The following is a 27,992-nucleotide window of genomic DNA, read 5'->3' as shown; positions in this document are numbered from 1 at the left end:
TATAGGCAACATTTCTCTTTCCAAGGTTCATGCACAATAGTTGCCTGTCCGCTGTCCGTTTCCATGGCCAATTCCCGAGTACTTTCATGAGGATCACGGTGAACCAATTCTTTCAAATGATCGTAATCAAAGTAGAATGGGCGAGCAGAAATAGGCATTTCTCAATTCAAACTTTCCACTTCGAAACCTCTTAAACTATCTCCGCGTGGTCCATTCAGCAATAACATCCTCTCTCCCGGTGAGAGCTCATGTGGTTCGGATTCCACGTTAATCAGTAGATCCACGTCTCATTTAGCCTCGTTGCTGAACGGGACGTTAAACTCAAAATCAACTCAACGGAACATCCTCTCCATACACTGCACTGATTTCTCTGGATGCCTTTGCGGCATTAGAATTTTGTTGAACTCATACAGGGAAACATGTCCAAGATGAACCTTCTTTTTAACTTGTCACTTCATAGTTCAGATCCTGAAAAACAAAAATTGATTTGGCCCAGCAAAATCACAAATAGTGCTATACTTTACTAATAACGTAGCTACAATTTGGAATGTTCCATAGCACTGCCATCATCAGTGACGTATCGTTAAAAAAAAAAAAATCCTGAAAATGAACATCACGATTTAATGAATCAACCTGATACAATCATAGTAAGACCCGTCGCGAGCCACTGTAAATGATGTTTCTATTATTGACCATCGTAGATTTCTAATTGTGGACATATGATAAGCACATCGCATCAAGCATGGGCCCTAGTTCGCATATATATAGCCTACTAGCTGAAATACTCGTTGGTAGCACGGAAGAATTAATTTGACTTTTTTTTTTTTTTTTTTTTGCGAGAAACTTAAATCCTTTCCCCGTTAGAATACTCACTTCAATCAAAGTGAAATGTAAAATTCTGTTGCCCAAATGCTAACTATGTTACAAAATTCTTTTCAAATGATTTACCCGTTCTCTTGTGATGATGAGACAGATAACTTCGAAGTTTTTTTTTATTATATATTGAGAAAAAAATAGAAATTGACCCCCTATTGTATATGCGCACTTTCATTGAATAAGTTTAAATACTAAATTTCATCTCCCTAACACGAGATCAGGTCGTCTTATTATAATATTTGCAACCCCACTTTGTTCCCTTCCCTTGCATGAGAAATATATTTTTTTTAAAACCGCTTAAACAGGCCTTTAATTATTTTAAATGAGAAGTCCAAATACTAAACTTCATACCTCAAATCTTAATAGATTCCGAGAACATTTTAATATAATTCCCATCTTATTTCCCCTCTTCCAAGCCGACTTCCTAAAAATTCTTCCTTGGTGGTACCTTTACGTCACATATTCTATGTACTGTTCAAATTCGAAGCTTCTAGCTTAAACGGCTTGACCTGGACGTTGTTCAGTCAATCAGCCATTAAGGACTTCTTTTAAACATTTTTCGTACATTTTATAGAACTATTTTTTTTTTTTTTTTAATATTTTCCTCTCTACATATGGATACAAAAGTTTCAACTGTTCTCATTTATAACTTGTGGAATATTAAAAAATAAAAATTCTTTTTAAAAATTTCGGTTTGGCAGCTAAAATAATCCACGATAGCATATACAGCTGAAACACTGCAACTACTATGTTCTATGAACGTCAACAGTGACAGGGAAAACCAGAAAATAAATAGGCCATTTCATCATTTATTTTTCCTTGTGCTCAGGTGAATAAACCATAGACAGAACATGCAGTTCTTTTCATCTTCCTTTTTAAAAGCAAATAACATTTTGTTTTATCTCAAAGCTCATCGTGCAATTTGTGTTTAGAAGTCAACACAAAAAGAATGGTTAACAGAGATTTGACTGTGACTTGGCTTGGGAGTTTTTTTTTTTTTTTAATTGAAAAAAGAGGTTGTTGATATATTCAAAGTTAGGTTCTTTATACTGTGATATTGAAGGAAAAGAAGTCTCATCTACATGTAGGTTTCCTATTTTTATATACTGTGAACCAGTTTTTTTTTTTTTTCAGCTCACAGGGGAATGGTTTATTTCAAAGAAGAACTAATAGAAATTAAAAATACAGTATAAACCAGTCCGTTTACGTTAGATTATATAACATCATATGAAATCAAATAGTTCTGGTTGAAATTGTTTATTTTCATACTGAAATCCTAATAAGTGGACCCACGGTTCCTTCGAAAACTGTTCAGATCATACAGTAGAGGTTTTCCAGAATGTTTAGGCTTGCATAATAAAAGTACAGAGTTTTCTTTGGTACAACCAAAAAGCTGCAAACAAGATGAAGGGATGTTTGATAGGTATCTAATCTCTAAGGTTTAAACCTATGAGTATTTCTGTATAGTATAGGGCCTACATCAGCGATCACCAAACCGTCGCTCGCGGGGATATTTTCGGTAGATCGCGTTAACGCTCCGGTTGGCTAATTCGGAGCTGACGCTAACGACAGGGGGCGCTGACGACAACAACTGCTTGTTTCTCCCGTGTAACTGCCATTGTCAGCATCATCTCAGTCAGTTGATTGTATACGAACAGTTGGGGTTGTGCACGTTATGTTTTTCGTGTATATATTAGACATTTGCTAAACGTTATGTTTTTCGTGTGTATATTAGACATTTGCTAAACGTTATATTTTTCGTGTGTATATTAGACATTTGCTAAACGTTATATTTTTCGTGTGTATATTAGACATTTACTAAACGTTGTGTTTTTCGTGTGTATATTAGACATTTGCTAAACGTTATGTTTTTCGTGTGTATATTAGACATTTGCTAAACGTTATATTTTTCGTGTGTATATTAGACATTTGCTAAACGTTATGTTCTTCGTGTGTATATTAGACATTTGCTAACTTGGATAGTTTGATTTCATATTTACTAGAAATGTAAGTTTATAGGCAATAAACAAATGTAAGATTTTTTTTAGAGTTGGTAGTTCTTTTGGTTGGTAACTTACAGTAGGATTTGAAAACGTTACGGCAGCTCAGAAGCTTCATAAGTTTGGCAACTACTGGTATACATTATGCATAATACTTTCTCTTACTCTTATTAAAAATATTACAGAAAGATCCTAAACATTCCGGAAGACTAACCTCTGACTCACGAAAGAAAAAAGAACAGACAGTATTTCGTTTGACTTTGCCAGACACTTATTCGTTTAACGTATTGGTCCGGGCTCTTAAGGAAAACCGTCGCTTAAATAATAATAACAATCATAAATTTTATCATTACAACCTAAGTGAACATACTTTACCTAATGCACATCTTTCTTATGTACAGTCATGTCCAAAATTATTGGCGCATGTCTATAAATATCTTGTTGTAGGAATATAATTTGATAACGAATTCGCCCAGTATTTCTTACAATGATAGAGTGTGTATTATCGGTAAAGACATGTATGTGGTAAATTTCATGTCAAAAGAGCAGTAAATAAGAACAATAAAACGAAAATAAAACTTTCTTGGCCATTTAGCAACATTTTGTTTTACTCGTTCTAATTTGGTATTTATAATTCTTTCCCTATGAAATTTACCACAAATATACATTTCCCGATTACACACATTGTATCAGTATTAAAAGTACCCTGCAAAATCATTATTAAATTATATTTTTACAAGAAGACAGTTATAGATATGCGACAATAGTTTTTGACATGAGTGTACATCTTTCTGAAGTTGTATGAAGCTTTGTTTCCTTAGCTTGAAGTGATACAACTTAGTATTTTATATATTTCTTTTACGGATGTGACTTCCCTCAAGAACTACCACTGCTTACAAGCAATACAAACTATGGGAATCCATTGTTGAAACCAGAAATAGTAGCTTTACCACTTCTGGTCTCAATAGAAGGATAAGACCGGAAATGGAATCTATTTTTGAGACTGACTTCACAACAAATAATTTATCGCTATGTTCTACTCTCTGTGAATCCGGGTTTTTCAATAGATATACAGTAGGGCGAGATGAAACCTATTCTCGGAACACTGAATCGACATTTAAAAAAATCGTTATATCTAGTTTTTGCTTTGATAACTGTCGACAGACAGACAGACGGAGAGAATTTTCCTGTAAGGTTTCATATACCTATAAAGCATATTTCTTAAGTTTGGATAGGGGAGAGGAGCTACTTGTAATATTTACATATACTTGTAAATAACATATTAATGTTTGTTCGTTACATTTGTTTAATTCACATACACTTTCAAGTATACAATTACACGTAACTTCTGTGCGGTTGGTCCCGGGATTGACTACAAAAGGGCAGATATGGTTCAAATTCACTTTAAATCTTATTAATTTCATCGGCATGAGTTATATAATTTTAGTAATTCTTCAACAAACAATACTATAAAAATGTTAGGCTTGTGAATGTTAAGTGAATGGCCCTTTTATGACCCATGACTGAACACTATTCTCTTTTGAAATAGTTGACTCTGAGCGTCTAGCTGTGCTAACCACTGCAGAATTATCTTTAAAAACATGGTGGTTATGTAATTGAAGAGAAAGATTAGCATAGTACTAGTGTCGTGTTGTAAAGGGGTCTGGTTAAGCAGAAGCACTACAGCGCGAGCAGGTACATGAAGGCGTGTGTACAAAGATTTGGCAACACAGCAGCCCTCTTATTTTCTAACAGCGTTTAAAGCAAACTCGGAGTGCCGTCTCCAAAGGCCGTAAACATTGTCCCTTAGCATAGTTACATAGAAATTGTGACTTCTGTACTGAGAAAGAAGTATGAAATCAATTTGTCCCATGAAGATACGGAAATTAAAAATTGTAATACACTCAAATTATAACGCGCCTTTAAACTGAAAGTTGCTCTTACCCAGATAACATGACATTCCTCCCCCATCCACTTTCTAAATCTTGACGTGAAACCTAAATTGTTTCTTTCTGTTTAGCACAAGTGTACCCACATTCAGACATAGAAATCGAGCTATTTCATTAGCAAGAAGATAATATTTATGTTACTAAGTTCTCTCCTATTTTATTGAACTGGGGGTGATTAAAGGTAAGCCGAAAAGGGATTTTGGAGATGACACACAGCATCTGAGAAGAAGGAAGGGAGGGAATTATCGGTGCGTGACGCACTCCCGACGAAGACAAACGACTTGTCTGGGCATCCGATCACTGCAACAACCAAGGTCACCGACATCCACAGCTTCCAAACACCGACACAGATCAAAAACTGCCGCCACTGTCAATGACCCCTGTATTCCATCCCTATATGCGTTTATAGATTCCCGTGGAAAACGCTTGAGAAAACAAGATGGCCCACAAAGCCGACCGCAGTTGTTTTCCTATAAACGCCTTTATTGTGCAAATTTAAAACGCTGCGATGTCTTTCCCTGGAATCTTTGAAGAAACACGTAAACCTCAGTGATCCAAGGCGAAAGGAAGGAAAATTCAAAGCAGATGGATAGCGAGTGATTCAGTACCTTGTTTGATGTCATAAATTGTCACAAGCACTTGGGAGTCTCGTACATTTGTTATTCTTGTGTAAATTTTAGTAGTGTAAAACAATAAGCTATTTAAAATCCAAATTTATGGAAAATCAAGTGTTCGAACAGTATGTTGTTTTTTTTGTTTGGCTTTCCGTTGTTATGGATTATTATTATTATTATTATTATTATTATTATTATTATTATTATTATTATTATTATTATTATTATTATTATTATTATTATTATTATTAGAACTTTCCTTGTTATATATTTATGCTTTATTTATTCCTTTCAGAGATGTGCGTCTACGCGTAAAAAACGATAGTTTACGTTTACGTGTCAACTATGCGTAGACAATGTAAACAACGTAGACTATGTAGAATATGTCAACAACACGTAATTTAATATGGCGTCGTGGACAATAAAGGAGCTTTCTTTTGTCGTTACCTTGCGAAATTGCGTACAAAATAAAATGCCTAGACCAGCGAATAGTAATTTTCGAATACTTAGTTTCGTCTTGATGAAGAAAAATATTATGCATTTTGTAAAATATGCAAGAAAAAAATTGGCAAATATAGCAGCTTCAAGACCGAAAGCCCACAGGTGAGAATTAGTTTTGTAAATTTCATTATAAAAGCAGTGCTCGAAGTGGAAAATCTAAGGAAGTGGTATGTGCAAAGCAGAGTAAACATACAGATTAGATAATTCCCTCTACTTTTTATATGTTAGTCGTTTCCCTAATCTTTCGCTGCACCGAAGCAAAACAACTGAATGAGGAAATATGAACAAACGAGCAACGAAATTCTTCCTTACATTTGATAGTGGTTGTCTACATAGTCTACACGGGAAAAGGTGTAATGTAGATTACGTATAGATTACAGTAGACAATCGCGTAGACGTAAAATTATAGTTTACGGCACATCACTGATTCCTTTAGCATTTCCACATTTCTGTTGTTTGATCTAATACTCGATTTAGGTTTTTAGTGAAATCTAATTTTTTTAAATCACTATTTCTACGTTAAATTTTTCTTTTCTTTTTTTCTTTCTTTTCTTTTTCTTTTTTTTTTTTTTTATTAATGAGAAACGTATGTGTTAGCTATTACCCTTTTTGTGACAGACAACGGAGCTAAAGTCCCTATTACACACCTCATTCAATGGAACAATATATTCTTCAAGTTTACAATATTCTATCGAATGCCCCCGATTCGTGGCGCATGAAAGCTTCTCATTGATGGTAGAATTCGTAGGTCTACCTATGATAATGATGAACAAAATATGTATTCAAATAAAAACTAAACCAGTTGAAAATGCTCCAAGAGCATTGCCAGAACGAACTTAGAAAGAATGGAGATTAAAGGATAACTGTGATTGTTCCTACATGTAAAAGTAAATCTTTTTATCCACACCTTCTTCTGTTTCTCGCAAAAACTTCCAAAATATTCTCTCTCTATGACTTGCGGTTCCCTAAATATGGCTCCTTAAATCTCCCGAAATTCGAACGTTTTTGGCCAATATCTGGGGAACGGGAGCCACCGGTTACTATTTGGTATCAAAATATTTACCATCCTCTTAGTTCCCAAGATATGGCTCCTTAAATCTCCGGAAATCGGCCATTTTTTGGCCAATATCTCGGGAACGGTAAGAGTGTCACAAAAAAAAAAATCCATCACTTTTTCAGATAGTTTTTGATGCTCTATCGAATGGAGGACTCAAAATTGAAACATTCAAAGTGACAGACAGAGAATTCAGTAACGAACTTTTTAAGTTCGTTGAAAATATCTAAATAGAGCACAATACATATACTCCCAGAATAAGACCGTCGTAATTAAAAATAGGTTTTTAAATTATCGATTTTTAAAGTGTAATAATTGTAGTTTGTATTTAGAAAATATTTAAGAAAGGATTTCTCATCAATAATTAATATTATACATATTAAAGTAATGTTAAAAGTTGTTTTTATTTTCTTTAAGATAGATATTTTAGAGTTACGACAGTTTTATTCTGGGGTGAAAATAGTTCGAATAAACTAATACTCGTTTGAATAAATGTATTTTTTAAATTAATTTAATTCTGATATTTGTGACAAACCAGCCTGACTGATATTTTTACCCAACTAGGACGAAGTTAAGAAGAAGGATCACGTGTTATCCATATAGATATAGTCTTCTATATCTCTTGACATGTTTTTAAGTTTCTTCAGTCTTGTGTTAAACCTATACAACATTGATAAAACTTGTGTGAATGAGGTGTCTAAAAGTTTATCAAAGTCTCAAAGCGAGTAAAGGACTGTGCAATATTTCAAAACTCATCGATCGATCGATTGAGATTTTTAAATATCGAAATAGCAAAAAAAATATCTCGATATTTCTGGCTCAGTAGTAGATGAGCTTACCTTTGGTGCGTGGAGTCTCTGGCTCAATCCAGGGGCGTCATTTAGGGGGGCGGAGGGGCAATTGCCTCCCCCCAAGAGTTTGAGATATACTTTAATCTATTGTCTACTAATATACTGGTACACAACGTGAAAGTCTTATGTTAGTAGTACTCTTGCCCCCTCGAGTGAAGTCTGAAATGACCCCCCTGGTTCAATCCCCAGTCAAGTAAGTTTATGGTGCACAACATTATGTCCTTTTGTTTTCTGGGGCTATTCCCATTTTCTACCACATTCTCATTCCACCAATTCTTCAATCATCATTCATTTGTCTTAATCTTAGCCTAACGAGCATAATAGTGGGACGTTAAACTGAAATATTTCATTTTTTTGGGGGGGGGTCTCGTTTTGTAAATTTATGTCCTGATTTATTCTTAATTCCATCTAGAAGTTATCAGGATACTTCCAATGTAATAGCTAGTTGTCAAAAGGTTCCCTTTAACCGAACAAGTACACTGAGAAAAAAAAATGTAGGTGGCGTAGTTAAAAAGATAGGTTACATGCGTAATTCCTTTATTTTTCGGACTTAACGTACAGCAGACGTGTAACTGAAAAAACATGTTTTATAATACTTTCTGTATAAGTGTTCCATCTACACGTACTTTCCGTATGAAACAATGTAGGCGGTCAGGATCTCACAGACAAATGGATGTATATAACATATAGCTGACGAAGGTAACATAAGTATATGCATGTGATATACGGAAAACTGTTAGGTGTCAGACATCCTGCAACGGCATGATGTAGACTAACGTCTAAGGGCAGTGCCTATGTAGCATACGGATAACGTATGCTCCGACCGTCATACCGTTGTCCGGAGAATGGATTTTCCTCTGTGTAGCCTTCGTGAAATAATAATAACATAGACAGTTTCAATTATATTCTATAATGCACAAATAGAAATCTTTGAGTTTTATGTCCTACGGTTGTGGTGTGTAGGCTAAAGGAGACAGACGGTGATGGTGAGAAATAAATGAACTAGTCTAATGAAGAAAATGGGAGGAAACGGGAAAACCTCAGAAAACCCACGCACACGGTATTTGTCCACCACAGTCCACTTGGCGCAAATTGGGATTGGGATCCTACCAGGGATCCCACGCACCAGAGGTAAACGCTTTACCACTGAGCTACCGCGGCCCCCCAGTGTACAAATAGAAAAAAAATGAGAAACCATCTGTTACATAACTGTTGTGATTTCTTGACATTGATTACTTTTGTTATTAAAGTTGTTATATTATTATTATTATTATTATTATTATTATTATTATTATTATTATTATTATTATTATTATTATTATTATTATTATTATTATTATTATTATTATTATTATTATTATTAAAGGGACGATCTACTCTAGTTCACCTTATGAAAATGATCAAAGAACGTTAGTGAAAAAGAAATGCAGTGAAATAGGCGTATGCTTTTAACGCAAGACTTGCTCACCTGGTCCTTCTTCTAACAACTCTCCTGTAAAAACTAACCAATCAACGTTGAAAATGACAAGTAGGAGGAGGAGTCGCTAGCTCTAGCAAAGGACGATCTTTTGTCCTGCAACAGGTAAGAAAGAGAACAATCACCTGTTCACGCTTTTGATTGGTTGTTTCTTCACAGGCCCATTCCTAAGAGAAGTAAAAAAACCTATAATCCAATAATTTATTTTACTCACTGTCACATCATGGTACAGTATTTAACTGAAGATGTTTATTAAAAATAAGACAGAAAACCACGTATACAATTCGAATTATTAATTTGAATTGAATAATTCAAATTAATCATTAATAATAATATGTCTCATGACCAGAGCTGTAACAATCTGCGCTGCAAGCGGTACAACATACGGGGTCCCCAGACGAAAGAGTTCCGCATCCAATCTTTGAAGTTCATATTACTTAACCCATTACTGAAAACTGAAATTACCTTGTCATTAATTTTGCCAATTAAGAGGTTTGTACAGTACAAATAGTTATGCGCACAAGACGAGAAACAAGTTTTTGTCGTCGTCTCTCGTCTATTTACGAGTCTTCATCCCGGCGAAATTAAAATACCGCTAATTTTACAGTAATTATGTGATATCTTCAAATAGATAAAAGATAATTGAAATATGAAACAAGAGCGCCCTAGACAATATTATTTTGCGTGAGGTACCGTTATCACAAGTCACCTAGTGGCTTTCCGTTTTCAGCTGTTTGGAAACGCGAAAATAAATGCCGATTTTCGAAATGGCTCGAAATCGAAAGCAGATAAGTAAGTCGTGATAACGGTTTCTTATGTGAAATAATATTGTCTAGGGCGCTCTTGTTCCACATTTCGATTATCTTTTATCTATTTGAAGATATCACATAATTACTGTAAAATTAGCGGTATTTTAATTTCGCCGGGATGAAGACTCTTAAGTAGAAGTCTAACGACGTCACAATTTTCGAATTCTTTGTCGTCTCGCATCCGTTCTCGAATGTGTCTCAATTCGATTTGTAAATTTATGCCCTGATGCCGCGTCCCGAGAAATCCACAACGGGTGTAATATAACTACAATTAAACCATATTTATAATTAGAATATACTGTGGTTGGCACGATGGCTCAGTGGTAGAGCGCTTACCTCTGGTGCGCGGGGTCCCTGGTTCGATCCCCGGTCAAGTAAATTTGTGGTGGACAACATCGTGTCTGTGGGTTTCCTCGGTGTACTCCCGTTTCCTCCCATATTCTCATTCCACCAGTTCCTCCATCATCATTTACTTGCCTTAATCATCCATCTTTCTTAGCCTAACGAGCATAACTGTGACACGTTAAACTAAAAAATGTGACTGAAAAAAACCTTGTAAAATCTCACTCAGGATAACCAGTCACCGAATTCAAACTCAGGATTCCCAGATTGTGAAACAAGAATGCTAACTACTACCGTGTGCCCGCTTAACGAGAGTTTGAGTCTTGACCCGAGAATAGAAACCAGGATCATATGCATGTTAGTCACATGTTCTAGCTATCCGACTATATAAGAAAAGAAACAAACTATTCTAGTAACATTTGAGATATTCCAAGCATGGGCGCCCTAAGAAAATTTTCTAAGGAGGGCAACTTCCTGGTTGCTATATTACGTTTTTTTTTTTTTTTTTTGTATTAAGAAAATCTTAAGAAATTTAAGTTGTTTTCATGAGCCAGGGACACCCCCTGCCCCCCTACGGGTGCCCATGATTCCAGGGGAGAAAGTTTTAAAAGTACACTTTCTTGTCTCTCGAATCAGTGGTCTTTTTATTGTTCCTCTAGGACATTACTCATTGCCAACAAAGGACTAGTCTTTACCAGATGGGCTACACCTAAAACCAACACAGAAAAAAAAAAAGAAACGCAAAATTCAAAGATAATTAGGTTCTGAGGAGGAACAGGGGAATGAAATAATGACATTATGACAGAAGATCTTCCAGGGGCATTCAATATTCTTTTTGCCGCTACAACTTAGGCCAGTGCTTGGTTGTTGCAGGTGCGGCCTTTCTCACCAACAATAGGACAAGAGGCGGTATCATGTTAACCATGATCGTCTTCCACGGTTGCCAAGTCTTCGGAAATTTTATTGCGTACTTGTTCGCACAAATATGATAGTATACGTATATAGTCTTTACCCAGATTTTTCTATGATTGTAGTACCGATCTTCTAGTAGACAATTTTCAAGTTAATTCACTCTAAAATACAGTAATTGTGACAAAATTTATTCTCATTTACAGGTAGTATGTATGTAAAGTAGGCCATCATATTTTCAGAACGTGAAGTCAGAACATTTTTTCTCAAACTTTCTAATTGAATGATACGGTAAAATGTTATGAATACATGACAATTTATTGACATTTTTTGTGTTTATTTATACGTATTAGCAATGAACTTGACAAGCTTTGTGAGGTAAAATGACTGTGTAAAATAAAATAACTAACTAGTAAAGAAAAAATGGGGGACATTTGCCTGTCCTAACTTCAGTTAAAAAAAAAGAAAAATAAAAAGAAAAGAAAGAAAAGTTGGAATTAGAACCAAACTGAAAGGACTGCCTCGACTAAATCGGGGAGCCTCAGTAAAGAATACCTACTATGAGAATACACCGTTAGGAAACTACAAACAACAATTTAGACTATACAATCATCTATTATCGATACTATTGTTAAAGGCAGTAATAGTTTCCAGCTCCCCTTTCTCTTAAAAAAAAAAATGAATGTTTTATGTCCACTACGTAAAAGCTACTAGGATTGAATCAAGCTGAGATGAAATTCTTAATCGTTTTTGAGCACATTTAAAAGGCTTTGCACTTTACTGTCTTACGTTCACTTCTTCTTTTTTTTTATCGTAAGTTTTCGACGGAAGTTCAATATTGTAAGTGAAACTTGTCATTTATAACCTTATTAGACACAATAGCTCAATAATTACTACAAAGACGTTCCTTTCATTCCGGTCGTATTTTATTGAAACTTAGGTCTAGAAATTAATTTTGCTTATGAAAATTCATATTGGTTTGATGACACTGACAGAAGAAAATCCGATAAAATTTAAATTTTGTGGGTTTAAAAGTGCGATCTTGCACGCCACAACACTAGTTTAGGCTTCTTACTAAATTGAATTATTTAATGAAATAAATGTATTAAACATTTCATCTTGCACGCCACAACACTAGTTTAGGCTTCTTACCAAATTGAATTATTTAATGAAATAAATGTATTAAACATTTCATCTTGCACGCCACAACACTAGTTTAGGCTTCTTACCAAATTGAATTATTTAATGAAATAAATGTATTAAACATTTCATCTTGCACGCCACAACACTAGTTTAGGCTTCTTACCAAATTGAATTATTTAATGAAATAAATGTATTAAACATTTCATCTTGCACGCCACAACACTAGTTTAGGCTTCTTACCAAATTGAATTATTTAATGAAATAAATGTATTAAACATTTCATCTTGCACGCCACAACACTAGTTTAGGCTTCTTACCAAATTGAATTATTTAATGAAATAAATGTATTAAACATTTCATCTTGCACGCCACAACACTAGTTTAGGCTTCTTACCAAATTGAATTATTTAATGAAATAAATGTATTAAACATTTCATTATGGTTAGGACCAGTACATCAAATAGGGTCTAGTAATAACGATAATAGCAAGGATATATTCAAGCTTTCATCCCCATACGTTTTTCAAGAAGACGCAAATTCACGTATGGTTGTGGTACTAGTTGACATATTTTGCTTCAGTAACCGTAAGTTTTAAGCTTGTAAACTCTATAAAGTGAACCTATACAGTTGTTTTTCTTGGTCACAGTTGAGATTGCGCTTGCAGATAGCGTCTGTGCTAGTTTTTAAACACTTGATAATGAAAAAACTGAAATAAAATCTTTGAGTTTCATGTTCCATGGTTGAGCTAAAGGAGACGGTCAGAAAGTGGGAGGAAACGGAAGAACTTCGAAAAAAAACACGCACACGGTGTTTGTCCACTGCAAAGCGCACTTCTTGCGAGATGGGATCGAACCAGGAACCCTACACACCAGAGGTGAACGCTCTATTACTGAGCTACCGTAGCCCAACACTTGATAATGTATGAATATTATTTTAGGCCAGCATTCTTAGAACTTCACGATTCTTCAATACTATAAGCATTTAACTAAAAATAAAAGAATCGTAAAATCAAACACCCACTAGCTGATGAATCTCATTAAATGAAACAAAATGATTTGGGTAAGAATTCTCATGCATTCTAGAGAAAATCGGCCAAAACTGGTTATTTTTTGGGAATAACAAATACAGGGTGGCCCAAAAGTAGGTACCGTACTGATCAGTTCATTGCATTTCATATCATTTCTTAATGTTATTGCTTAGTTTCTTTATTATTTGTTCTTAAAGCCTTATACCTCAATCTCGGAAAAGTCGAAGCAAATAAACCCACAAGCTAGAATGTTCAACTTGATCAATGCGCGGGTGTATACCTACTTTTGGGCCACCCTGTATGTCTTAGTCCATATATTTTTACAATTGTGATGGATGAACTTACAAAGGATATCCAAGAGTTAGCACCTTGGAATATGTTATTTGCGGATGACATTGTACTGGTGAGTGAGACAAAGGCAGCACTACAAGAGAAATTAGATGCCTGGAGAGAAACATTGGAGAGCAAAGGGCTTAGAATTAGTAAAATCAAGACCTTTCAGGAAAAATGTAATCGAGACTACAAGAATACGATTTGATAAAAAGAGATGGTAACGACGAGGAAATTTAAGTACTTGGGATCAATACTGCAAGAAAATTCAGGAACAGAAGATGTAAATAATAGAATTTGCAGCAGTTGCACAAAATGGAGAGAAAGCAGTAGGAATGTTGGACAACGGAGCGGAATATTGGATGACCAAGAAAAGAGAGGGACAGAAGTAGCGTATTACGGAAATAAGATGCTGCGTTGGTTGTGTGGAGTGACGTGGAAGGACAAAATTAAGAATGAAGTGAACCAGAGAACAGTAAAAGTGAGACCAACAGTAGAGAAATTGCAAAAAAGTAGACTGAGATGGTTTGGATGTAGTATACCTTTGAAATACGTAGCTCATCGAGTAGATGCTATAAAACTGAATGGGAAACTAGCGCGAGGCCGGCCAAAGGAGAAATGGGGAGATTGTGTTAAGAACGATTGTGCAATGTGATGTCACAGTGGATATGACACAAGTTAAAGGCTTAAAAAAAAAAGACCCCACCTAACTGAAAAAAGGCTTAGAAAAAGAACAAATATGTCGTTAGAATGCCAATAATAATAATAATTTATAGTATTTATTCTCCATGAACAGATTGTGTATTTATGTATGTGTATGCTGTTAAGTACTAGGCCCTAGAGTTCTAGCAGTGCCACACAGTCCTAACCGTAACACGTACTATTGTAAATCATAAATAGAATTAGTAGCCTATATATGGCACTCGTTATATATTTAATATTTAAGCTAACAAACGTAAATGATTACAAACGTAATAATTAGAAACGTAAATGATTTAAATTTCTAAGCAATTTTGATGTGTTGCATGATGGTCATTGATAAGTGTGATTAGTTGTGACTGCAAAAAATAAATAAATAATTTACAAGAATAAAAGAAAATCTACAAGAATACAATTTACAAGAATAAAATATATGGAATTAGTGCCATATATAGGCTACTAATTCCACAGAAAGGAAAAAGAGGAGAAAAATCGATGGACAAAGTGGGTTCTCTAGTTCAAGAGAATTGTTTGTTGAGCTATTAGAGTAATAGTTGAGCCCAAACCTTCGACCCGCTGTACACTATAGATAAAAAATCATGCTTAATTAAAAGCTTTAATTGTTTGCATATAACAAATTTATTTATTTATTTCATGAGTTTGCCTAACAACCACCTCGACCTCCATACCTATTTTTATACAATAATTCAAGGAGTTTGTTATACACAACAATCTCGCAGGTAGCAACATTTATTAGCGCCAGACAGGCAAATGATAGCGCACGTAGTGACATCTATTAGTATAATTGTTATTAGTAGGAAATACCGTGAGCACTGGCAATTTCCGTCTATTAATTAGTCTCTCTCATTGTACCCCTTATGTTGCTACAACCAACATTACACATCTCTTTCGCAGGGTTGTATAAAAATCCAGGATAGCATGATTCAGACTGCCTTTTGATCAATCACAAAATGTTTTATTATAAGTAGCAGCAATAATTGTGCCGAAAATGTAGTAATTATTTGCATTTTGTTGCACATAAATACTATTATTTACGGCTTATGAACGAGTTTTAAGTTAAAAACATATTTAATGAGTAAGTAGTATATAAGCTAAACATGTGCGTTTAGGAGTTTTTAACACTCCAGAATAAGGAGGTTCAAAAACGCTGTACTCAAGTTTCACAATTCAAATTTATTGACAATATACGGTATAAATGTCAACAAGCAAGAAATAAAATTCTGTAAATGGCAAAATAATTAAATTTTTCGTCATGTTAGACTAGCAACATACCTAAAAATTGGCAGTCTAAGGCTTTAATTTTGAAAAGTTTTCTCATATTAGTTTCTTGTGATTGAATGTCTGAAGCCCAGAGCAAAATGTTTTCCGGAACGGAGAACAAGATGAAAATGAAATTTATAATTTGTTTGTACTTCTTCAATCATGATTACATTTTCTTACCTGTATAATAATTATTTCAGGTTTTAATAAAGTGGTTAGGTAACGAGAATTCCACCAGTGATATGCTGTTGCATAACTTGCCATTGCAGGCAAACAATGCAATATCAGTTTCATTGTTGTTGTTGTTTATTCAAGTCCGGAGTCTCTTTTTAATACCAAGGCTATATAAAACGTGAGCCAACAGTTTCAAATGTAATCTGAACCAACTTAAATGCGTTCAGTGTTCACTCATTGGGTACCGAATCCGAGAAATTGTGCGCCAAAGACCCGCGAACTAGCCACTAGACAAGCCAGTTTTAGAAACTATAGTCCAAATAGCATCCTCTTAATTATAGAATCTACTATTAAAACAAAGATGTACCTCAATAAGAAAATCATAAAAAGAAAAAGAAATAAAAGTACTTTCCTCCCCCCCAAAAAAATCTTTTATGAAAGAGGAAAAATCTTTCTAGTAAATTTGTATTGTTTTTCATCTCTATTCCACATTAATAAGAAATCTGAATATTAATTATAGGGGCTATTAGAAAGCATGTGGGTTCCTGTCACCACGGCATGGCGCGTCCTCAGGTTGCGGATCGAGGAGAAGGCCTCTAGATATAGAGGTTAGCTGCGAATATACTGAATAAGCAGTCGCGGACAGACGACTAGGAGTGGTCCTCCAGCTTGGGGGTTTGGGTAAGGTAACACCCTCATCCTGTAAAAAAAGGTACTTGTTCAGAAACATTCACAAAAGCCTCGGACAAGGACTGATAACTTGGCACGACATCAGCAAAAGAAAATGGACATGAGATTTGGAACATGGAATATTAGAAGTCTTTATAGGGCAGGCGCGTTAAAATCTGTAACGAGTGAGTTAGAGAAATACAGGATGGACTTAGTAGGAGTTCAGGAAGTTAGGTGGGAAGGAAATAAAAATCACCAGTTAGGAACAGGGTTTTTCGTTCACAAACGAATATTACCAGCAATTAAACGGGTTGAATTTGTTACTGACAGACTTTCTTTCCGACTCTTAAGGGACGGTGGTGTGATATTATTGTTTTAAATGTACATGCTCCAACTGAAGATAAGGGTGACGATATAAAAGATAGTTTTTACGAAGAAGTGGAACGGATATTTGACCTACTCCCGCGATACCATATGAAGATTCTATTAGGGGATTTCAATGCGAAGGTAGGACGAGAGGATATTTTCAAACCAATTATAGGGAACGAAAGTTTGCATAAGGAAAGTAATGACAACGGTGTTAGACTCGTGAACTTTGCAACATCCAAAAACCTAATCATGAAGAGTACAAAATTCCCACATCGCGACGTTCACAAATACACTTGGACATCACCAGACGGAAAAACACATAATCAAATTGATCACGTTTTAGTAGATAGAAGAAGACAATCTAGCATAATTGACGTCTGGTCGTTTAGAGGGGCTGATTCTGACACTGATCACTACCTGGCAGTAGCGATAATACGGGAGAGATTATCGTTGAATAAAGGTAATATTCAATGTCCGAAAACGGAGAGATATAATTTAAAGAAATTAGAAGAGAGCCAGGTAAGAGAGGAATACCAGATTGAAGTTTCGAATAGATTCGCGGTTTTAGAAGACTCGGAGTGCACTAGTGTTGAGGATACTTGGATTGAAATTAGAGATAGCATTAAAAGCTCAGCAATAGAAAAATTGGGACACGCGGAAATACGTAGGAACAAACCATGGTTCGACCAAAAATGCATTAAACTAGCAGAGAAAACAGGCAAAATTACGGTGGCTACAAAATCCGAATGAAACAACTACACAAAATTTCGCAGATATCAGGCGGGAAACTTCCAAAACTTTTAGAACAAAGAAACGGGATTTTTTGAAAGCTAAACTAAAAGCTAAACTTGAAGATAATAGTAAAAATAAAAATATTCGGGACATGTGTAAGGGGATCAGCGAATTTAAGAAAGGCTATCAACCTCGTGCTTATATATTAAAGAAATCTGACGGAGCAGTTCTCACCGATACGGATAGCCTCTTAAATAGATGGAAAGATTTTTTTGACAATTTGCTGAACACGCAGCCAAAAACTAATGTGCGTGGAGAAAAGGAGATACACACCGCAGAACCGTATATTCCAGAACCTAATCGAATAGAAGTGGAAGCCGCTATAAAGAAATTGAAGAAACACAAATCTCCGGATGTAGATGAAATTCCGGCTGAGTTAATTTTAGCTGGAGGCGAACAATTGTGAAACAAGATACACAAACTCATTCTCCTTATCTGGAACAAGGAAGAATTGCCACAAGAGTGGAAAGAATCAATCATTGTTCCAATTCACAAGAAAGGCGACAAAACTGACTGTAATAATTATCGAGGCATTTCTCTTCTGTCAACATCCTATAAAATCCTTTCAAATATTCTGTTAGCAAGATTGACCCCATACGCAGATGAAATTATTGGAGATTATCAGTGCGGATTTAGACGAAATCGATCAACTATCGACCAAATATTTACCATTCGCCAAATACTCGAAAAGAAGTGGGAATATAATACCCCGGTACATCAACTATTTATTGATTTTAGAAAGGCTTACGACTCGGTTAGGAGAGAAACATTATACAACGTTCTTACAGAACTTGGAATACCGAGAAAGCTAATTAGATTAATTAAGATATGTTTAAGTGAATCCCAAAGTAAAGTCCGGGTAGGAAAATTTTTGTCCACGAGCTTCCACGTCGAAAATGGCCTGAAACAAGGATATGCGTTGTCGCCATTATTATTTAACTTTGTGCTGGAATACGCCATCATCAAAATCAAAGATAGCAACCAGGGCCTAGAGTTGAACGGCATTCACCAGGTTATGACATATGCTGATGATGTAAATTTAATAGGGGATGATAGGAGAACAGTAGAAATAAATGCAGAGATCTTATTAAACGCTTGCAGGGACATGGGTTTAGAAGTAAATGCAGAGAAAACTAAATACATGGAAATGCGTCGGGACCGTAATACGGCAAATTGTGGAGGCGTTAAAATATTAAATAATGCTTTTGATAAAGTGGATAGTTTCAAATATCTAGGATCAATATTAACAGACGAAAATGATATTCACGGAGAAATTAAATGTCGACTAAAAGCAGGGAATTCGTGTTACTATTCGGTTCAAAATCTCTTGTCGTCGCGAATTCTGTCGAGGAATTTGAAGCTTAAAATATATAAAACGATAATCATGCCTGTTGTTCTGTATGGTTGTGAAACATGCTCGCTTACTCTGAGGGAAGAACATAGAATGAAAGTATTTGAGAACAGGATCCTGAGAAGAATATTCGGACCCAAGAGGAACGAGAATGGGGAATGGCGGAAGCTTCATAACGAGGAACTACATAGTTTATACGGTTTACTCAACATTGTTAGGGTCGTCAAGTCTAGGAGGCTTAGGTGAGCAGGTCATGTAGCTAGAATGGAAGAAAGTAGAAACGCTTTCAAAGTCTTGACTGGTAGACCCATCGGAAAACGACCATTAGGAAGACCTAGGAGCAGATGGGAGGACAATATTAAGATGGATCTCGCAGAGATAGGAATACAAAGTAGAAACTGGATGCAATTAGCTAAGAATAGAAGTCAGTGGAGAGCTTTTGTGAACGCGGCACTGAACCTCCAGGTTCCATAGGCCATAGAGTTAGTTAGTTAGTTATTAGAAAGCATTCTAAGATGGCAAAGAAAATTTCCATTGAGAAAGTCAACGTGGCAACGGTGATATTGGGATGTCCCCGACGGGAGAGGGAGAGAACGGAGAGCATCCAATGCCGTTTGTGACAGCACAATTAATGACGAAACGCCTTTGACAAGAGCCATGATTAACATGAATCCACATTGCCTACACGAAGACATGGCATCGGAAAAGACGCCGCCTGTAATGGCAACAGAATACTTGGTCTAACCATGGATTGTATTCTGTTTTTTATCTTTTTCTACTAATTATTCACATTTTTCACACAAGATCACAAGTTAAATTATAAGTAGTGATATAGTGTAATGTTAAAGCATTTAAAAATCATATTTTTATTATTAGTTCAAGTAGTATTAATTTGTGAGACAGTTAGATATATGTATGTCACCGTTAGGTAAAGATAATACAATTTCCTAATTAGCAGTTTTTTTTTATTATTATTATTTTTTACAACTAACTAAGTAACTCTATGGCCTATAGAACTCGGACGTTCCACGCCGCTTTCCCAAAAGCTCTCCACTGACTTCTGTCCTTGGCCAACTAGATCCAGTTTCTACTTTGTATTCTATTTCTTAGAGATCCATTTTAATATTGTCCTTCCATCTGTGCCTAGGTCTTCCTAATGGTCGTTTTCCGATTGGTCTTCCAGCTAAGACTTCAAAAGCGTTTCTACTTTCCGCCATCCTAGCTACATGACCTGCCCATCTAAGCCTCCTAGACTTGATGTCCCTAACAATGTTTGGTAAACCTTATAAATTACGTAGTTCCTCGTTATGAAGTTTTCGCCATTCCCTATTCCCTTGCCTCTTTAAATATGCAATAAATAAATAAATAAACTAAGTAATTGCAGATTTGAAGTTAAGGGATCGCCTTTTTTGATTATTCATAGATTTTTTTAGTGCAATTGTTTTCGTGAACGAAAAAAAAAATGCAAGTAGTTGAATTTAACATATTAGCAAAGAGCATAATGGCTTTGAAAAATTGTGTTTCCAGAACAAAAGGAAAAAGGTTTCGCCTTATTTCTAATGCTAAAATTCTACTTTTCTATTGTTTATAATGAGAATTCACGAGCCAAATGCTTCTCCAAGGTTAAGTCTATGGGTATACCGTTTTGTGGTGATTATTCCTCTCTCAAATCGTCATATCACATTTAGTTAAGGAAAGTTCAGGCATCTCGGAGGACTATCCGGACGAACGAAGGCCTAATCGAGTAAAGAACTTCGCTTTGAAAAAATTGTATTCGGAGAACAAAACTTTGAGCAATAATTGTACATCCGATCGAGACATGCGACATCGTTTGACACACAGATTTTCGTATTCCCCCCCCCCTTTTGTGTAGTGAGGTTCAATGTAAAGATTAAAATACAACAATGAAAGGTATTTTAATCTCTTTCTCAATTCCTTTCAAATTGCACCCGCAATAACTCACAAATTATTCGTATGTAAAAAACAAACAAAAAAAAGTTAAACCATTTTTTTGTAGCTTAATCTAAGATCTTTCAAATGGTATTTAAAAACATTACAATTTTCTTTCCATAGTTTAATGGAAGACTGGAAATTTGGGCTTGGGTCAGTCTACCCTGTGTAAGGGAAGATGAGTCAGGGAAGAAAGATGTGCACCATCAATGGTGTATTTAGCTCATTCCCAGAGATAAGTTATGGTATTATTGTTTTTGATTTCTTTTTCTTTTTTTTTTTTTTTTTAAAGAAATTGAGCTATTTTGGGGAGTCAACTTGAATTTTTAAGCACTCCTGGTGTCAGAATCAGAATTTAGCAACAACTATGAGATCCTTAACCATGGAAACATGGGAAACGATATCCCACACTCTAATATGCAATACTCTTATTTCTCGTCGAATTGGGTCATCATCTTGGGTTTCATTGTAGTTTGAGCCACTCCGGATTGTAATTCGGAGGTCAGAAATGGATTTCTTGATCCCAAAAACTTAAGAAATGATATATCACGGACAATATTTGTAGCTATTATCAAGAATAAAGTTATGCATCAGCCATTTAGGCTACCATATTGGATTTCGGCCATAAGGAAACAAATTCGACTTGCAAACATTCAGATTCATGTTCAGACCCCTTCATGTTCACCAGAATATCATTATCCTTAAAAACACACGTTTCCCAAATGCTGAAAATAAAAAGCTGTCAAAATCATCTGAGAGAGCGTTTTTCTGAAAATTTCACCAGTAAATCACCAACTTCGTAACTGTTCGTGTTACAAAAATAGTTACTGAACCTTTTTTCTCTACCTTAATTAAAGATCGTTCAAATGGTGTAGTGAATCACAATATTGTGTTCGGATATATGATCATTTAAACGGACTTATATCTTTCGACATGGCAATCATTTTTATGTCACCACAGAGGTTCATGAGTGTCCCCAGGATTCATGAGAATTCCTTCATATATACATGACCATTAGTATGCCCGGAAGCGAAATATGTCAAATGTTAATGATTAATAATCTAGTACAGAAATCCTCTTGTCGTCTCTTTAGACGAGATGAGATTACCTAATCCCATCTCGCCCAAAATTCCGAAAAATCTTATCTTGGAGAAATCAATAGCTTATAGGCTGTTAGGCGAGATGGAATTGGAGTGAAATTGGATTGAATCATCACGATTAGAGTTGGTGTAAACATGAAACATAGCTACGTCAAGAAATCTCATTAGAATGGTAGGGTATTAGGCCTACATTTACGGGACGTGACGAGACAAGACGAGAAATTTTCTGAACGAGACGAGAAGAAGCTTACCAAGAATCGGAACGAGACCTCTATAGAAATTAACGAGAGGAAATGAAAACACGTTATTTATCGTCTCGTGTGCAAAACTATATAGTACTTGGAGACAAGGGCGCCGATTTCTCTGTTAATTTTTTTGGGGGGGAGGGAAGTATTCAGATGCAGAAGGCATATATGAGGATTTTAAGACAAATTGCATTCAAATTATGCCAAATATATATTCTTAAATGTAATAAGGGGGGCCACATCAGCTTTGGAGAGGCCCGGGCCCCGTTGCCCCCCAGGATCGGCGCCCTTGCTTGGAGAGCATTTAATATGGCTTTAATCATTTTTATTACATATTATTATTATAATCATTACACATCTTTACATTGTTACGTCTTGATTATTAAATTTTCGTCCAATGTGCAACCCTAGCCCTAGCCTCGCTCCTAGTGGTAAACCCACCCCCGACCTTTATATCATCGTGAGTGTCTGAAATAGATGTGTTTTGTTCTTGAAATGAATTGTTTCAAAAATCAAAACATTGTGGTACTTCAGTTCGAAACATGATCCATCTGTTTCTGTTCAATTTAAAGCCCAGTCGAGGTTTGTCTTTTTTTTTTTTTTTTTAAAAAAAATGTTGTTTAGTCAAAATTCCGAACACTGATCTGATTTACCGTTCCCATCACAATTCCTCCGTTGTTTAAAATCCTTCCTTTGAAATGAACATTTGGTCTTTTGCTTTGACCAAAGCTGCGAACAGATAGTGTATGTATGTTGTGCACGTGTTTCGTCCATTGAATATATCAGGTGGGCCAAGCAGTCTCTAACTAAAGCCAAGAAAGCAGCCCATCCCAGCATGGGGAAAGAAGTGAGGTAAAGGGATAAATCAAAAGAAAGTTGTTGCTACAACCATCTGCAGCCAAGATGCAATAGTGATTGATGCCTGTGATGAAGTACGTGTTCTCGTAATGGAATCACTAGTTCGACGCTCGCAGCAGGTGTCTGTTGCTGTAAAAACAGCGAGTGCTCTCGTTTATAGCATTGAACATGTCAAGCCTTGTCACTCGCACACAGAGTTGTAAAAGTCAATTCATTTCTCCAACGCCTGTTGCTGTGGATGACGTCCCTTGGTTAGGGTTTCCCGTTTTGTCATTTCCGGAAACAGTTAAAATAAAAGAGACATTAACTTTTAATAATATTCAACCGGAAATATAGTTAAAATGCGGATATAAATTCATAATAACACTTAATTCCAGTACCAGGCGTCTAGCTATTTATTAGGAAAAAATGAAAATGAAATGAAATATTTAAGGTTTACGTCCCACGCTTATGCATGTTAGGCTAAAGAAGACGGTGCTAACGAGAGATGAGTGAAAATAGTGGAATGAAGAAAGTGGGAGGAAAAGGAGAACCCCGAGAAAATCCACGAGCATGCGTTTGTCCACCACGGCGCTAGCTGGGATCGAACCAGGGAGCCCAAGCACCGGAGGTGAACGCTCTACCACTGACCATTACCAAATCTACCAGGCTAGCCATTCTGAATAAGGTTTTCCTGGGTTTCCCACATTCACACTAGGCAAATGCCAGGGTGGTACCTAACTTATAGGTCCCAGACCGCTTCCTTCCTTCCCTTTCCTCGGATAGTGTGCTCGCCGAGAGACGTCATCCCCCACGTGACAGGATAATTGGCCACAGATGCCGAAAGCCCAGAAATCTAAATTCTAATCGTTTTCCCATATGTGCTCCTTGAACATAGCTTATACAAAAAGAATTAACAAAATACTGTTTGGGTTCAGCTGTATTTTTATATATGTTTTCTAAACGACAAGTTTTTAGGTCGATTAATCTTTGACGATCCCTCGTGAGAGAAATGCGTAGCTTATCGTTTTTATGATTCTGGCACCTTTGTACTCTGATGAATTTTGTAGTTATCTGTCAGCGCAATGTTTGATACACACAGACGCATCAACAAGCGAAAGAGAAAATTATATTCAGTGAAAAGGCAAAGAGAGAAGAAAAAATCATATTATTTTAGAATTGCGTTAGTAGCCTCATATATATATACTCCCTATGTGTATGGCGTCGTTTGAATCCGGATCGTAGCGGGTTGCTCCAAGTCAGACCAAGTCATAGCTATGTCCGGATTACTGGATCTGGTGGACCATAGGTCTGACAGCCCAGGGATGACGAAGTTCGTGATCCATTCCATCACTGAACTGTAATTGGTGTGTATATTACATGTATTCATAGGTTTTACACATATATCTTAGCAGTATAAGGAAATAAATGCAAGGACTCTTTAAATGGAATTATTTTTCTCTGCTGGAGGTAGTGTTAAGTAAATAAATAAATATTGAATTAGTAAATTTTTCTACTGCTTCCTCTTTTAGGCGTTAAGATCTTTTCATGAAGAATCGATTCCAAAACATCGTTTGTCGCTGTCTATTAAAGCTTTTGTTCTATGACGACCAGCGTTTAAATTGGATATGGTTAATTCTTACCACTTCCGATTTGAATAGAGGGTTAATGGAAAGTGTGAAACCTACTCTTGGGATGCTAAAGTGATTCGAAAATATCGTTTGTCGCTCTCTCACCGTTTTTGCTCTATGGTAATCGATTAATTTCTACCACTTTGAACTGTTTCGACGCTGAGTCGATTTCAAGAAACTATTTCTCTCTCTCTCTCTCTCTTATTATCTTGTTCTGATAGACGGATATAGACGTTGTATAAGATTTCCGATACTTAATCCACACTTTTTGGGGGGTCTTTGAGATCAGTAGTAACGCTAGCGGTACTGTTTAAGTCCAATGAGTTGAGTTGATTTTGTGTTTAACGTCCCTTTCAGCAGCGAGGCTATGTGAGACGGGACCTACTGATTAACGTAGAATTCGAACCACATGAGCTCCCGCCGGGAATTGTTTAAGAGATCTCATCACTGTGAAACTAAAATACCGCTAATTTTACAGTAATTATGTGGTATCTTCAAATAGATAAAATATAATTGAAAAGTGGAACAAGACCTCCCTAGACAATATTATTTTGCGTGAGATTTCGTTATCAAGACTCATTTATCTGCTTTCAATTTCCAGCCATTTAGAAAACCGGCATTTATTTTCGCGTTTCTAAATAACTGCATACGGAAAGCTACTAGGTGACTCGTGATAATGGTACCTCTAGGGAGGTCTTGATCCACTAGTCGATTTTTTTTTTTATCTATTTGAAGATATCACATAATTATTGTAAAATTAGCGGTATTTTAATTTCGTGGTGATAGGGACTCTTAAGTTTAACAACCCCTATTTGACGTGAGGATAAGAAGGGGATGGAGGTAGAAAGGGAATGACATTACGGATTTATATTATTATACTTAAAATGTATGCTCTAAGAGAGTTCAAACACTTTTCATACGCCTATTTTCTTAGTGTGAATAACGATCATAGAATGGAATTTTATGTTAAATTTAAAGATTACTAGTTACAATATTGAGTGATTAGTCTTCAAATATTGAGTGATATATATATATATATATATATATATATATATATATATATATATATATATATATATATATATATATATATATATATATATATATATATATATATATATATATATATATAAATTCTCTGATGAAGCATGAAAATAATAATAATGAATTAAATCGAGTTTGGCGTCTCATAGTTATACCCTGTCCTCTGCTAAGAGATGTGGTAATACATGGAAGAAAGTGAACAATAATGGGAAAAAGGGATTGAATGAAAAAAGTGGCAAGACGTGAAGGAGATTGAGTTGGGTCAGCCCATTCCAGCTTATACCACTGGGTGATTTGGATTTTGAGTGTCATACTAAACTTATGTTGCATGTCTCTTTTAGCCTTGATACTGGAAAGGGACGCAAAATTTCACAAAGCAATTTCTATCAAGAAAATGAAGTTTCTAATTTAAGAGTAACTTTAAAACTGAAAAAAAAAAAATACTTTAGTCGATCGATGAATTTCTCCTCCATTTCCTAGATTTCGAGAGTTTAAAAATGGTTCACTTTCAATCACAAAGTAACTTGAAAAATTTGAGAAATTAAATAGGATATTAATGGTTGGATTTCTAAAAGTAATTTCAAATTTATTTGTAGACCCTGTAGTTCCTGGGAAGCATATGTCAGACATATGGATGGACAAAGCACAACAACCTTTTGTATGGGACTGTTAATCATTTTGTTGAAGAATCGTGGCTACAATGATTTTCGTGAAACTGCAAAATAATTTCATAACCAGACACTGGCTCCACAATCTTGAGTGTATGTCACAATAGAAATAGGCATTACAATGTAACGTGGCCCAGATAAGATGTTTTAGATGTAATGGAAGGTTTATTATCGCTTTGCGTCTAGACTTCCATCGTTGTCTTTATGGCAATACTTTTTGTTACTACTTGCATTGTCTTCGCTAAGGTTAACAAAAGACAAACAAACTGCCACTTCACTGCAATTTCCCTTTTGAGACCATCGCGTCATAACAACCCTATCCATTAGCACATTTAATGGTAGACAAGGTAAGATTAGTTTACCTGAACGTGTAACTCAACAAAGTGAAATTGTTTTATGAACTTATAGTAGGAAAAAAAGTTTTTTTGGATAACCGGGCAACAAGTTAGAATCAACCCTTTAAGTTCAACAAAAGAAAGAAACACTAGTTGACATTGTTTGGTATTGAACGTGTTGTCTTACCAGTAGGGGCTTTAGATAGTGATGACATGCATTGTTAGTATTATTATTATTGCGAGTAGGTAAAAGACACTATGCAAACTTTGTTGAAGTTTTGCGTCCCCTTCTAGCACCAATGAGACGTGAACCTATAGTTCAAGATGAAATCAGAATCACCATAATTAGTTCAAATTTCAATGTTTTTCCCTGGGAATCGAACCCGGGACAGCATGCACCATAGGCTAGCTGTAAAAAAATGTGTATATAAGAACTCCATCCTTGCTTTTTTAGCACTAGATTTTAAAACAGCACGCTAAGTGGTTTTTGGAACTCGTAGTTTCGTGTTGAGTCTAAAGATTTCACCCAGAAACACAAGACGAAACCTTCCGAACTAGAAATCCAGAAATAACGGCGTTTGAATCGAATGCACTGACCACATATCGCCTAAAGTGTCTTGTTGGTCGTAATTCTTCATATAAAATGCAATACCATGAATATTGGATTACTGCAGGTTCTACAGTAAATCTATCCAGTTTTCAGTGTCACTTTTAGGTTTTATTATTTATTTAATTTAACATATTAATTATATAAACACGTGTGCAAAACCTTAGCAAAAATAGTACCATTTCAGAGATGTTCCCTTGAACACGTTAAGTAAAATCCCACAACGTAAGGCATTCTATCTTCTTATGTATCTAGTGTTAAAAATTCAGACTTCTGGTAGAGTTCACTTTGTATTGAAAGCCATGAGAATCACCTTTCCATTTTTAAAAAGCGACTCAAGATGTAATTTCTTATAAGA

The 27,992-nt window shown here is 35.6% G+C and overlaps 2 protein-coding genes across 2 annotated transcripts in view; one reads left to right on the top strand and one right to left on the bottom strand.

The window, feature by feature from the left end:
* Window positions 1–27,992, bottom strand: part of SCAP (SREBP cleavage activating protein) — a 441,101-nt gene that overhangs the window by 291,784 nt on the left and 121,325 nt on the right. The window lies entirely within an intron of this gene.
* On the top strand, window positions 14,100–14,537 carry LOC145667869 (uncharacterized). Its single transcript, XM_081735301.1, has one exon. The coding sequence runs from the start codon at window positions 14,100–14,102 to the stop codon at window positions 14,535–14,537; it is 438 nt and encodes a 145-aa protein (XP_081591427.1).

This window comes from Thermobia domestica, chromosome 13, assembly GCF_964235325.1.
Source record: "Thermobia domestica chromosome 13, izTheDome1.hap1.1, whole genome shotgun sequence".
Taxonomy (NCBI): Eukaryota; Metazoa; Arthropoda; class Insecta; order Zygentoma; family Lepismatidae; genus Thermobia; species Thermobia domestica.
This window is presented reverse-complemented; position numbering and strand designations above follow the sequence as displayed.